The following is a 13,989-nucleotide window of genomic DNA, read 5'->3' as shown; positions in this document are numbered from 1 at the left end:
AAATCTGAATTAACTCAAAAGGACAAAAGCACAAGCAGCCTTGGAGATTGTTTTCCACAACAGAGTTGTACTAAATGTCAATCCCTTTGTTTCCCACTTTATTTGTGTAGGTTATAAGTTAATGTTTTTTTTAATGTGGTATATAATCTTGATGAACACTTAATTCATTTATTTATTTGAAAATTATATGACGCTGAAGACCAAGTTTTTTCTTTTCTTTGTTTTTGATAGCCCTAGTGTTTGTTTAAAGCTAATGTACTTTTGCATGTGAGACTAACTACGAGTTGGTGGATCAACCCAAACTCTTAATCAACTCTTGCCTTTCAATTGTATTCCCTTTCCGTAGGGATGTAAATGAGCTGACTTGAGTCAAATTTTAGATTAAACGAGTCAAGTCTATGAAAAATATTTTGAGTCTGGTTTGATCCATTAGCTTGGAACGAGCTAAATTCTGGGCTTGACTGACTTGTTTATGAAAAATTAAAGGCTAGGCCTGAGCTTGACTTGGTTCATTTATAATTATAAAATGTATTCTTTTCAAATTCAAATATGTCCAAATGTTGAGACTATAAATGTATCATTCTGTATTCCTTCATCAGATAAAAAACAGTCATGAAATTCATTCAGTCCATATATAATTATATCTTTCATGTTATCTAGTCGAAACAAAATATATTATTTATTATAATAATATATCGGGGTAGCTCACCGGTGTAATGACCTCAACTAGTAAATCTTAATTAGAGATTTAATTTAAGGATTTGAATGTCATAATTAGATTCTGAACGTGATTTTGAGTATTTAGACTGTAATCATGACTAGGTCATGAACAATGACTTCTGCCGGGTATTTTTCCTTGCTGTGTAGAAACTGGTAGAGCTCGGAAATGAGCCGAATGATGTTAGAGACCTAATTTGGATTTCTGATGTCAAATATGAGTTCAGAATGGAAAATTGTGTAGTCTGACACTTCTTGCAAAAATCTCGTAAAACGTGTTCTGTCGAATATTTGTACCGCCGTTTAGGCAATCGGTAGAGTTTAGAAACCTGAAAAAGTTCTAAAAGTATGTTCAAGTCCAACATATGCCATACAAGTCATTTTTAGACCAAAAGTATTCAGTTCAAAAGTTTTACGATTTTGCGTGCAAAATTGTACAGTTAATGACTCACTGAGCATGTTTTCGGAAACAATGTCCGAATTCATCTGTGAATAGTTTAAAATATTCTTTTTCCTTTTTAATTCACATGATATATTACACCACATATCAAAATATACCTCATCTCATAACAATTCTTGAATACTAAAATGTACATGCATCAAAAGCGAAAAGCATGTACAACACATATGATAGGGTTTAATGATTATGCCTTGTCTTTGGAGTTTTGAGTTATAAGTAGGGAAGAATATATTCTAAGAGTTTGAATTGTGTAAATAAAAAGAAAATCCTATGGCTCCTCTCCTATGCATGTTCGACCTTAGGGGAAATATGAGTTTGAAATGTGTAGGCTTTGGAATATATGTATGTATGTATGTATGTATAAGAGAGTGTAGGAGTTAAATGGTTGAAGAATTCCTTGGTTGTGAAGATGCCACTTTGAGGTTTGTGTGCTTTAATTGTGGAACCTTGAGAAATCATGAATATGTTAATGAATCTTGGATTAGATGTATATGATAAGCTTGAATTTGATGGATTAAAGCATTGAAATCATGAAATTGACATGGTTTCCTTTATGTGCCTTTTAGCCATTTACAAAGGAAGTATGTTTTAAGAGTGACTGTTTGTGCTAGTGAGCACTTATACGATCTAAAGACTATATGATTAGATGTTTAAACATTTGATTGGTTAGATAAAAAGAAAAATGAATAAGTTTCTTCTTTGAGCCTTATATGTGAATATGACCATTTTCAAAGGAGGTATGTGCTAGGAGTTACAGTTTTGCAAAGCGAGCACACTTTTATATGTAGAATAATGTTTTAAGGTGTGTGAACCTTCGCTTTGGTAAAAGACAAAGGAAAATAAGGTAGCTCTTTTGTATGGCCTTGAAAAGAGTTTGGGCTATTTTCAAAAGAGGTATACGTTCAGAGATAATGTTTCGCAAAGTGAAAACACTTTTATGAGTAAAATAATTTGTAATATATCATATAATATCTCTGAAGTACGCAGTCATTCTCCAAGAACCTTTCTCCAAATGGAAATCAACACATTTATTCTCAAGGGTCTCTCCCCTACATGGGATATCTTATATGAGTAAATATTTACATTACACAAGAATAAAAGGTTACATAAATTTTTTTATATATAAATGATAAAGATAGTATTTATTTTATGAGTTATCAATAATGCTTCACATTAGTACAATTTTATCATTTTATTATAATTTGTTCCTATCCTTTTCGTATACACCTTATTCTAAGTACATGTTTGAGAGATATTTTTTTTAACTTCTCCTTTCGTAGAAGTTATGTCAAATAATTTTTAATAAAAAAATTTTGTGATAAAAAGAGTTTTTTAACAATGAAGAAAAAAAAATCAAAAATTAAAAACTTCTAAGAGAATTTTTTTTAAAATTGTATCAATTTTTTTAAATGAATAATTTTAAGTAATTTTTAAGTTAAAATTTTTATATAATTATCAAATAATTTTTATTTTTTTTTTAAAATATAGCTTTAAAGTAGCTTTAATTTAAAAAAGAAATTTTTTTAGCGAAAAAAAAGAGAGATGTAAAACGGGTTTTAATTCTAATGCTCCGAAATGTAAGACATGCATGCAGCATTTTTCTTGTTATGTACTCAGAGAGTCAGAGTGAATCTGGATCCTCTCATGTGAAAATTCACATAATTATGTCATGTGGAGAATCATAATCATACAAAAGTGGATCAATAATAATAAAGGAGGAGATAGAAACAATTAACAGTCTCGTTATTATTATTTTTTTAGCATGGTTTTCTTAGCGCTTTGATGTTTCCATGTGGCACCTAGAAACAGAGCAAAGTTCCCTGATTTATAAAACCAATTTGGTGGGGCAAGAGAGAGAAAGGGGGCGGTTGGAAACAGTTAGTGATTAGTTCTATTCCTATTCCTATTCCTATTATTGTTAACATATTAATATGAATATGCATATGATTATGAGACTCCGAAGCAACAAAACGGCCTGCAAATACAACAACAATAACAACAACAAAAACTATTGATAAAGGGAAAGACAGTTTCGACCGTCCTTGAAACATTCAAATGTTGGACATGTTCGTTCGCTTTGTCTCAAAAGTCTTCTCCTCTCTCTCATGTGCCGCCTTTCACTTGTCAAATGAACTCATGCGCATTCACTTGTTTCCAATTGTTCTTCTTCACTCTATTTTGTGTTTGTTTTTTTGTGTTTGTTTTTGTTTTTTTAATCATCTTGTTTATATTTCATTACTTTTTTTATTTTTTTTTAATAAATCACATATATACTCCACGTAAGTTAATTTTGTTCGAGGCATTCCAGGATCAATACTTTAAATATCGAATCATACTTTCACTTTTACTTACTTAGTTTTCATGCATCAACTTAGCTATCATTTTTTTGTTTATGGAAAAAAGATATCTCATTTAAATGACACACTTTATATCTTTTCACTCTTACAATGAGGTGAGACCCACGTCTTTAAAAAAAAATTCACCAATTTTCTCTCTTATAATTTATCTCTTTCTTTCGCTTAAAAAGAAACTAAATTTGTGATACACACTTTTTCCTTTCGTTTATAGTTCATTAATTTATATTGTGGTCTTTCACCAATCATCAACTCCATCATTCTCCTTTGTTCTCTTTTCCCGAGATTCCTTCATTTGTCTGAAGACAGAACCCACAAGTTTCCCTTTTTGTTTTCAGTATTGCATGCATACCCGGTTTTTAATATGACAGTATTTTGATGGTGTTGCAGATGTTAGTTGTAACAAGTTTGATTCTTATGGTGTTTGAACCAAAATCAACAACAAAAAAAGCCTCAGGTAAACTGTCTTTTTACTCTCATTTTGATACTTAGTTAAAATCACATCATAATGGGATATGGCAACATGCTTAAATATTGAGCTATTAAGGTCCTGGAAATTCATTTTGAACTTATTTTAGAGCCATCAGGGTTGTTAAGATTATTGATTATTCTTTTTTCTTTTTCACTTTTTACTTCACTTCCAATATCCTGATGTAGTTTTCAACTTGATAATTTGTCCTGAGTTTGAATGTTTCTGATCTTTGCCTACAGGAAGAGTTGCAATTTGGTGAAATCAATTCACTTTTTTGTTAGAGGGTTAATTTTTGGGGACGGCATATAAATGGCTTCATCTTTGGAGGAGCTTCTTGCAGAGGAAGGGTTCAAAGGAAGAAGAAGAGTGACAAGGTCTAGATTTTCCTTCCACAATGGTGCTTTGAGTGAGCCACTTTACTCTTTCGAAGAGAGACTTTGTGTATCAAGTGAAAGAATCAAAACACACAGAACAAAATCTGATGCCTCACAATCTCAGATTAGAAGTGGACCGCTACAAAGTGATACTCATACTGCTAAGAACCGGAGGCCAAGGGATAGCCTCTTCATAAGAGACAAAATGGATGAACGTTTGAAGAATGAAACTGAGAAGAAACGTTCAACCGATAAAAAATCAGGCAAAGGAATTGATAACAGTTCATCAGAATACAAGCCAAGGTATGAGATTGTTGAGGTGAGTGAGCAAGAAGATAGCATAGTTGAAGATATTTATTCAGACCAAGTGTCTAATTCTAGAAGAGGCAAAGAAAAGAATTTCAATGAACTTGTGGGAAAGCAAGTCAAGGACCCAAAAATGAGTAAGATGCATAGCAGAAGTTCCAGTAATCATATGCTTGGACACTGGAGTGGGAATAGAAAGAGTATAAAATCCCAGGAGGACTCGTACACTAGATCTAATAGCAAAAACATTGAAGATGGCAGCAATAAAAATAGAGATCACGCTATGCAAATAGCTTCTAGTTTCGCTCTTGATGAAGTTGCTGTCCAAGCAATAGTTTCCATTCTAAATGGGTATATAAAACGATTTCTAAAAGATGAGGACTTTCGGTCTACATTGCGTCACAATTGTTTCTCCTCCTTGAATTTTGTTGAACTGGAAGAAGAGAACAATACTGAGACCAAAGTCATAAGAAGTCTCGAGCATGCAATTGAGACCGTAGAACAAACTGCTGAGGAGCCTATATCTACCACATATCTGAAGAGAGCCACCATGCAGCTAAGCATTATTACAGGTTTGAGTTTAAATGATTTGAAGTATGGGTTTACATGTGGTATCCCGAATTATAAGCTGTCAGCATGTGCTCATCTTTACCTCAGTGTGGTATATATGATACAGAGAAAAAAGGAGGTGTCAGCAAAGCATCTCTTGCAAGTGTTCTGTGATTCACCTTTTCAGGCAAGGACAATATTGTTGCCTGAACTGTGGGAGCACCTATTTTCTCCACAACTTTCCCATTTGAAGGCATGGTGCAACAAGGAAGCTGAAATTCTAGTGGATGCAGCAAGCAAAACAGGAAAGCTGAAGCTTCTTCAAAAAGTGTATGATGAACATTTGGATTCCGGAACTCATACATTTGCCGTATACTACAAAGATTGGCTCGCTGAAGGAGTAGAATCTCCATCTATTCCTTCTATCGGCATTCCTTCAATATCTGTTACAGGAAGTCAACAGGTTAGTTCACATGGTCATTCTTCGGAGTCTGCTAGCTCCCCTGAACCATTCTCACCACAGCCACTGGTCAGCAAGAAACTATATGATTCTGTCTTTGGGAATTCGAGTAAACCTGGAGTTTATGAAGTCAAAGATAATGAGGATGAAGATAAACTAGAAAATTGCGTGAGAGGCTCTTATGGTTCAACTATTGTTGAACAAACAATAGTGTATGAGTCTGAAACTGTTAAATTTACGGATCAAGATGTTGAAGATTTCACTCAAAGTGTACTAGTCGGTGCATTCCATCCTGTAAGTAATTTATCTTTTCTGCCTATTTCTTTGATTGGAAAATTACACAAAAGGAATTCTTGGAATTGTATAACTATTTCCAGTTTAAAAACAATTACCCAAGTGGTTAGTTAAGTCAATAAGTGATTATCTATTTCCTGCTTTAAATTAATTACCTTGAGTCCTCTTCAGTATGTGATGTGCGAAGTCTGAATTGTAGCAACATAGAATGAGTGAAAACGTGTATATTAGCATCTCAAGAAAGGCACTGCCATACTGGAGGTTCTTACTAATCAAATTCCTTCTTTATAATGTGCTTGATCATTGCAGTGTCAATCTCTCTTATCACTCTATGAAATACATTTAGCAAGTCCACTGTTATATATTTATGAAATTGTACGTGTGGTCATTTTGTTTGGAATCTGTAAAGAACCGATTCAACCCAAAAGCTTAAGCTGTTGGGTGAGGTTACATTAATGATTTTATATATCTCAACACGCCCCCTCACACGAGAGCCCACTGGGCTTGAAGGGTGGACAATGCATATGTCCACCTACATGTACGAAGAAAGAAATTCTACTAGAAAGAAAGTGAGGATCGAACTCGGTACACCGAGACTCTGATACCATGTAAAGAACCGATTCAACCCAAAAGCTTAAGCTGTTGGGTGAGGTTACATTAATGATTTTATATATCTCAGCAGAATCATTCCTTTTATTTTGATGGCTATACATTTTTGAATCAAATTATGCACGTTGTAGGTTTGGAGTCATATAGGTTGAGGAGTGAATCATAGTACATAATTTATTACAAGGGTTTTTTTTCTTTGGAATTATATCTTTATTCTTAGAGACGCATTAACATAATTGTTTCTATTCCTCTCTTGCTCTACGTCTCACATGTTTTCATATTGTCAATAATATTTGACAGCAGAAAGGAACTTCAATGATGGCTGTAGAAGAATGGCAAGAAACGAATCTCAGCAATGAAATTAATAACTCTTTCTCCATACAAACTAATTTAAACAGCGGCACAATTGATGCTCAACCACATGGAAAAGTAAATGAACTTGCTCTCAGAAGGGTAACTATGTCTGTTTCAGAAATGCAGAACATATAAAACTCTTTCCATCCCAGTTGCTCTACCGTTTTCTGTCTAATTAGATATTAGTCTTCAACTATGTTATAAATGTAGTGTTTTGGTACTCTTGATTATTTACTGTTATTAATAGTTCATATTTTTTATCACCTTATCTGATTTATCATCTCTCATATGCAGCCAAATAAGATAAGCTCTGCAGTTGAAGGTGAGAAAAGTAATGTTTGATTAAAATACCTTCCTTCAGATAACCTATTTTCTATTAAATATTGGATTTCCTGGCAGAGAGATAAATCCACTACATAAACATTTTGGTGCAGGATCATTTTTTCCAAGCATTCCACAGGAATTTATTTGTCCTCTTAATGGAAATCTCTTTGAGGAACCAGTAACTCTAGAGACTGGTCAAACCTTTGAAAGAGAAGCCATCAAAGCATGGTTTGAAAAGGGAAACAGAACATGCCCGGTAACAGGAAATACCTTAGAATGTGTAGTGATGCCACTTACCAACCTTATTTTGAAGCGTTTGATCGATAATTGGAAGTCAGAACACTTTAGTCACCTTCTGGATTTTGCTTTTCAAACAGTGGGAAATTCAAAGGAACTTAAGTTGAAAAAGAGGGATGAGGCTACCGTTTTCAAGTTAAAGAGTCTTCTCTCATCTTTGCAAGAAGAGGACAAATCAACTTATGCTAAGCGTCTCATCTCTTTAGGAGTTCTTTCATTTCTGTTAAGGAGGTTTGAACTGGGAAATGTGGAAGAAAAATCACAAGTGTTGTCACTCTTGATAAACTGTATTCAAGCAGACTCAGATTGTATATTTCAGATAGCAAAGAGTATTGACAGAAAATGTCTTTGTCAGCTTCTTCACAGCAAGGAGGTTACCTCAATAACAAATGCAATAGTATTCCTTACTGAGCTTGTATCGATGAAGAGGTGAGTATTATCAAAGTTTGATATTCAATTCATCAGAGCCCACTTTGATTGTTTTCTAGCCTATTGCAACTTATTGGTCAAATTTATACACAAAATCATCCCTCCTCCTTTTGCATTTAAAATTTTTCCTTACTCATCCTCTTTTTTAATTACTTGACTACTTTTTTTGCAGGAGAAAGGATGTTACTTCATTCATAAGTAGCTTGGCGGGTGAAGATGTATTTAATACAATGCATGTTCTGCTCATTTATCTCGCCAATTCTTCTCCGCATGAAAAGCCTCTAATTGCTGTCCTTTTGTTACACTTTGATCTACTGGTATGCTCAAATAATTTCATGCCAATTTTCTTGTATCATCATTAAAAATAATCTCGGCTGGTCTTACATGAAAGGTGGAAGAGGCAAGCTGACCGACCACCCTAACAAATTTAGTATTTAATTATAGTCAATCATGTTACTGTAGGAATCTTGTGACAGGAAATTGTCAAATCTCTCATTATTTAATATATATTTGTATTAAATTAATTCTAAAAGTTAGATTAGTAAAAGTAATGAAAAATCATATCTTATTATGCTTTGTTGTATAGTTTCTTACATGTAAATATTGACACACAATGTGACTTATAAGTTGATACTAACATGTTGCTGATTGTGCTTTTACATATAAAATTAAAACCTACGATTACTTTGTAACACACAATTCATGCATGAAATTATCATTGTTTATCAATGATTTTAAGGGATGCTGCTACATTTTTCCACCTCTCCACCTTTCTTCTGCAGGAAAAATTGTAAAAAATAAAATAAAAAATCAGACGTTTAGAATAGAACAAACACTTGAAACCTGGACAGGGGCAGTTTACCTGTACATAAATGCTCGTATATGATGTTGAGGTTGTTTTTATTTAATAGGATAACATGCAATCCAAACCTAACTTTAAATCTTGCAATTTGCTTCGTTATTAACCATTTTTTTCTATGGAAACAAATTAAGGTATCCAGCACATTTGGCCTTACAAACAAAACGCCTGCCCTGTTACCTGCAATGTGAACCACTCTTTTGATCTCTTTGATATAACTTTTTCTTTAATTAAATTAATTTTTTAAAAATTCTTGTAAAGAAATTTACTTCTTTAGGATTAGTTGCTGTTAAATTGTTATTGTTGATCTAGACTCCGGAATGCAATATGTCATCATGATTTTCATTTATCATTTCTTAATTATTATAAAAAATTATTTTTTGCGATTGCGATATTTTATTAGTTAATAAGATACTTTACAAAATTTACAATGTTTCATATGTGGTCTGTTTACACGCCGAATGAATCTCCAAATTGGTTTGTATAAGGAGGGAAGCAGTATGTTGTTGAACTTTCCTGAAAATCTAACCAAGCAGTGAATGAAATTATTAGCAATAAGCAAATAAATAACTAATTTTACAAGAGTTAGCAGTTTAAAGGAAAGTAGAAACCAAGGACAAAAGCATTGCTAAAATAATGTGTGTTTGGTTTCTATATGTAGTATACCTTTTCTCACTATGATTCTCCTTTCACCAGGTGAAAGAAATTGAATATCTTTCTTGCTCAGTTATTGACTAGAACAAGTTTGAACTGCAGGTTGAGCCTCAAAAGTTTAGCATATACAGAGAGATGGCTGTGAATGCCATTGCAGTGGGACTTGATGCCAGCTTAAATGATGAGAAGGCCCGAGTAAAGTGTTGCAGAGCTCTTTTAATCTTGTGTGGGCATTTTTCTTCAACTGGAAAGACACAGACCATGAGTAGCATCTTAAAACAAGCAGGTTATAATAATGATAGCTCACAAGTGAAACCTCCTAGCCATGAAGAAGAAGGCCAGCATTCAGATGTAACCATTTCATTGGTAGGTTTTCAGTCTTTTTGTTTCTAAATTTTCACAATTGGGGGGTGTTTGGTTCAAGTTTTTGGAGAGGATTACCGGTAATCCTTCTTTGGTAAATGTAATTACCACGTTTGGTAGAAGGAATAAATTACGATTCCCGAATATCCAAGGATTACCGGTAATTTGATTTATAAAGAAAAGTCACTATTCAGATTACCAAAAATAATATGGTAATTCGGAATACCAATCAGAATACCAAGTAAAGGGAAACCACAACAATAAATTTTGAGACAAAAATACCCCAATACACATAAAAATCTAGACCCAATCTATCAATTACAAAAGTAAAAATAGTTTGGGGTTATTTTTGTAAAATAACCTCATATTCCAAGTCATATTTCGTTCTAAACCAAATATGGAATCAGTAATTTTTACCCAATATTCCCGGTAATATTTTGGCGAACCAAACACATCTTTCGTAAGATTCCAAGTAAACTCAATTTCTACTGAATTCCCATTAATCATGATTCCCAGTCACCAAAAAATTTCTCTTGTACCAAACACACCCTTGAGTGTTTCTTGGGTATTTCTGTAAAGAACCATTTCAACCCAAAAGCTTAAGCTGTTGGGTGAGGGTTTTTTTAATAGTTTATATTATTCTCTAACATGTCCCCTCACACGAGAGCCCACTAGGCTTGAAGGGTGGACAATGCACGGGCTCATCTACCTATGCGAAGAAACTCCACAAGACTTAATTAATTATTAATTAAATGGGGGGCTGTGAGGATCAAACCTGTGACACCGAGGCTCTGATACCATGTAAAGAACCATTTCAAACCAAAAGTTTAAGCTGTTGAGTGAGCGAAAGAGCCCTTTGGGCTTCGTGAATATTGCACAACCCAATTTTTGTTTTACCTTGTGCTTATTTAATTCCACTAGAAAATGGGGGGTGACGAGGGTCGAACTCGTGACCTCGTGGTCACTGAATCTCTGATACCATGTAAAGAACCAATTCAACCCAAAAGCTTAAGCTGTTGAGTGAGGTAATATTAATGGTTTTATATTTCTCTAACAATTTCTAACTTTTAATCTACTGGATAAATCCTTTTAGCATGTGTTTAATGATGTTATGGAATATTTCCATATCCTAACCACCTACCCAAGGATCCCTTAAAGGATAATTCTCCAATTATCCTAACAATATAAAACAGTAAGGCAGCTAAGGATAGAGTCTCTATCCCAACAGAAAGGAAGTTAAATCCTACTACAACTGGGAGATCTACACAAGCCCAAGAGGTAACCCTTATAAATAAGAGGTTAAAGATCCCAGGTATACACTCTGAACTCATTTACTACTTCTGCCCAAACTGTGCACACACCCACGTCTTGGCTATAAGCCTATTGCTTGTGCGCAGTGATGCGGATATTGGCTATAAGCCAACCAAGATACCCATCCATAGGATATCTCTGAGCGCATACCCTTGAGGTATCATTATACGGTTTAATAGAACCGAACAAATGATAAATTTATTTATGGAAGAAATTAAAATACGTATCTTGCAAGGTAGATCATGGAAGTCCATTTATCAAATGTACCATGAACAGCTTCAACTATAACGGATTATCTTGTTTCTGGAAAAATCTTTTTGACACCCAAGAATCTAGACTTCTTAAAGAAAATCAAATGTTTACAACTGAGCATTGTATATCATGAAACTCTTGTTGCTTGCATGAGTACTGAATGTGTCTTGGCTGATTATATCAATTAAAATGATAGGAAGATGAAGAAGAAAGGGGTGAAGAGTTGCAAATGAACTTGTTAGAATCATTGATTGGTAATGGAGAAAGCCCATTTTTGAAGACTATATCTAGTTGTTTAGATTCTAGACACCTAGATTTGGTGAGGGCGTGTCTAATAACTGTTACATGGTTGAGCTCCTCACTTTGTACACTATTTAATGCTGGAGTGCATCTTCCTGCCCTCTTAACCATCATCTCTCAGTTGAAAGGAATCCTGGAAAATGGAGAACTTGAGTTCAAGACTCTTGCATCTATGTCCTTACTTAATTTCAGTAAAATATCAGGTTTGGCACCTTCTGCACTTTTAATCTACTTTTATTAGAATCTTGCCAATTTTTGAAACTATTGAAGACTATTATCATTGTAATGTAAAAGGGAGAAAAAGTATAAGCTAATGTAAAAGCAAAGTACACTTCTAACTTCTAAGAGAGGGAAAAGAAAACAAATGATGAAAACAAATGATGTTGATACCTTTGTAACTACACAATTAACTGATCCATCTTATATAGCAAGTAATAAAACATCTTAATGAACAACATTTCAAGAAAAAAATGCCCTAGTTCATATTCCCAAAATAAGGTTCTTGGATAAGTATAGTAATTCACTTTGTACATTTAAATATAAAAATTTCCATTTATTTATGTGAAATTATTCAAAACAATCTTCTCGCAGCCTTAGTGATTATGAACATTCTCATCATGATAACCTGGCTTCTCTTATGGCTGGATCAATATATATATATATATATCGAAGCTTGTTTGCTTCTCAGGCCCACTAAGAACCATATCTCACACAAGGATACCAACACAAACCACCTTAATTGGATCCAAATGAAGATCACGAAGAGATCTGAATATAAAATAGATACCATTGAAAGCATATTCAATAAAAAAATTTGATCATGATTCCTTGTGCATTCAATACTTATCGCTAACTACTTTCTGAAGACCACAATAAATGTCCAATGTCGTGGATCTTTTTATCAATACTAATAACAACTGTTGCAAATCTGCTGCTTCTGGCACCTTGAATCAACATAATCCATCTACATGATATATAGCCTAAATCCGGTAACCTATTTCTTCTTTCTCTAAATTGCATAATGAGATTTCATATATTGTTCATTTATATATGACCTCTGAATAATAAAAAAAAAAAAATCACTCTCCGTTAAACCCGACTAGCGAGTGTGAGGTAGAGGAAATCCTTGTACGCAGCCTTACCCTTGCATGATTGCAAAGAAGCTGTTTACTGGATTCGAACCCATGACCTTTCAATTATTTCAATTATGAAGGAACAGTTTTACCACTACTCCTGTTCGCCCCCTTTAAATAATATTAATTAATAATTTTTAAACTGCATTTTGCTTAACTAGTTGTTTGAGAATCATCCACTGCATTAAGCAAGTTTTTATTAGAGCCACTCTTACTCCACTTTTTCAATTTCTTACAAAAATACTCATCGTTGGCTTGTTTTCAGTCAGATAACTAATTCTTACAAGCATTGCATTCAACAAGAATTACCTACTAATACCAAGAACCTCTTGAGACTATTTTGATTCTTCTCCCTCCAGCTTGTCCGGCAACTGCCTCCATTTTCAGTTTGATCATACAGTAGTGATTAAGACATAGAGTGTAAAATATATTCAAAAAGGATGATGGATATGAACATATTGCATTAAGTGCACAGATTTTATATTCTGTTGTTTAATCCCTTGTAAATAATTGTTTGTTACAGAATGTAGAACTCTTCTGAAGACTATGGCAGAAGATATTGCTCCCCTTCTTCATGGACTTATTGATGTAACATGGCCTGCAAAGCAGCTGCATGCCATTGTGTCTGGGGAGAATCTGTAGTATTATACAAAATATATCTTTGCCTCCTCATTTCCGGAGTTCCAATTTTGATGGTATCCAATTTTTCATTTTAAAAAAAAATTATGCTGCTTGTATATGAAAAGTCCGTGCTTGACTGTCTTAGAAAAAGAAAATATTTCAACATTGTACATTCTTGTCTAGAAAATATATATGTAAAATGATCTCATTGACTTCTTTATATTTGTGTCATTTTTTAAGATTAAGATTATCCAAAAGGTTGAGATAACACCTTAAAATAAAAAAATTATGTGGGAATTTATAATATCATGGACAGAAAACTATTTGAAAATAACAGAATCCTTAGATATACAGATTGTCAGGTTTCAAATGCTTAACTAGAAGGCGAACAAAGAATGAGTAACGTTTCCATAACCCTATATAGCTGAGTGATTATTAAGCTACCGTAGTTTGTTTTGTGCATTCTATATATATATGCAACTAGTAACCAATCTTTC

The 13,989-nt window shown here is 33.6% G+C and overlaps 1 protein-coding gene across 2 annotated transcripts; it reads left to right on the top strand.

Annotated features, from left to right (window-relative positions):
* Positions 1–3,788: 3,788 nt before the first annotated feature.
* On the top strand, positions 3,789–13,617 carry LOC133310696 (putative E3 ubiquitin-protein ligase LIN-1). Of its 2 annotated transcripts, XM_061511665.1 has the most exons (10): positions 3,789–3,988; positions 4,243–4,640; positions 4,710–5,986; positions 6,896–7,060; positions 7,244–7,271; positions 7,384–7,999; positions 8,172–8,316; positions 9,615–9,878; positions 11,635–11,941; positions 13,395–13,617. In XM_061511665.1, the coding sequence occupies exons 2-10, from the start codon at positions 4,313–4,315 to the stop codon at positions 13,511–13,513; spliced, it is 3,249 nt and encodes a 1,082-aa protein (XP_061367649.1). In that variant the 5' UTR covers positions 3,789–3,988; positions 4,243–4,312; the 3' UTR covers positions 13,514–13,617. The 2 variants fall into 2 exon arrangements, with proteins under 2 accessions (XP_061367649.1, XP_061367648.1); XM_061511664.1 differs by having other exon boundaries at positions 4,243–5,986; positions 6,896–7,024.
* The last annotated feature ends 372 nt before the right edge of the window (positions 13,618–13,989 follow it).

The sequence above is a fragment of the Gastrolobium bilobum genome, unplaced genomic scaffold, assembly GCF_033153095.1.
Source record: "Gastrolobium bilobum isolate Gb01-03AN ecotype WA unplaced genomic scaffold, APGP_CSIRO_Gbil_v1 utg11324, whole genome shotgun sequence".
Classification (NCBI taxonomy): Eukaryota; Viridiplantae; Streptophyta; class Magnoliopsida; order Fabales; family Fabaceae; genus Gastrolobium; species Gastrolobium bilobum.
This window is presented reverse-complemented; position numbering and strand designations above follow the sequence as displayed.

What these genes read in the sequence shown, in the direction of transcription:
- LOC133310696 (XM_061511664.1), top strand. Translation starts at nt 4,313, where the DNA reads ATGGCTTCATCTTTGGAGGAGCTTCTTGCAGAGGAAGGGTTCAAAGGA. An exon ending in TAGTCGGTGCATTCCATCCT is followed by an intron (nt 5,987 to 6,895) that starts GTAAGTAATTTA and finishes AATATTTGACAG; the next exon opens with CAGAAAGGAACTTCAATGAT. An exon ending in GATAAGCTCTGCAGTTGAAG is followed by an intron (nt 7,272 to 7,383) that starts GTGAGAAAAGTA and finishes ATTTTGGTGCAG; the next exon opens with GATCATTTTTTCCAAGCATT.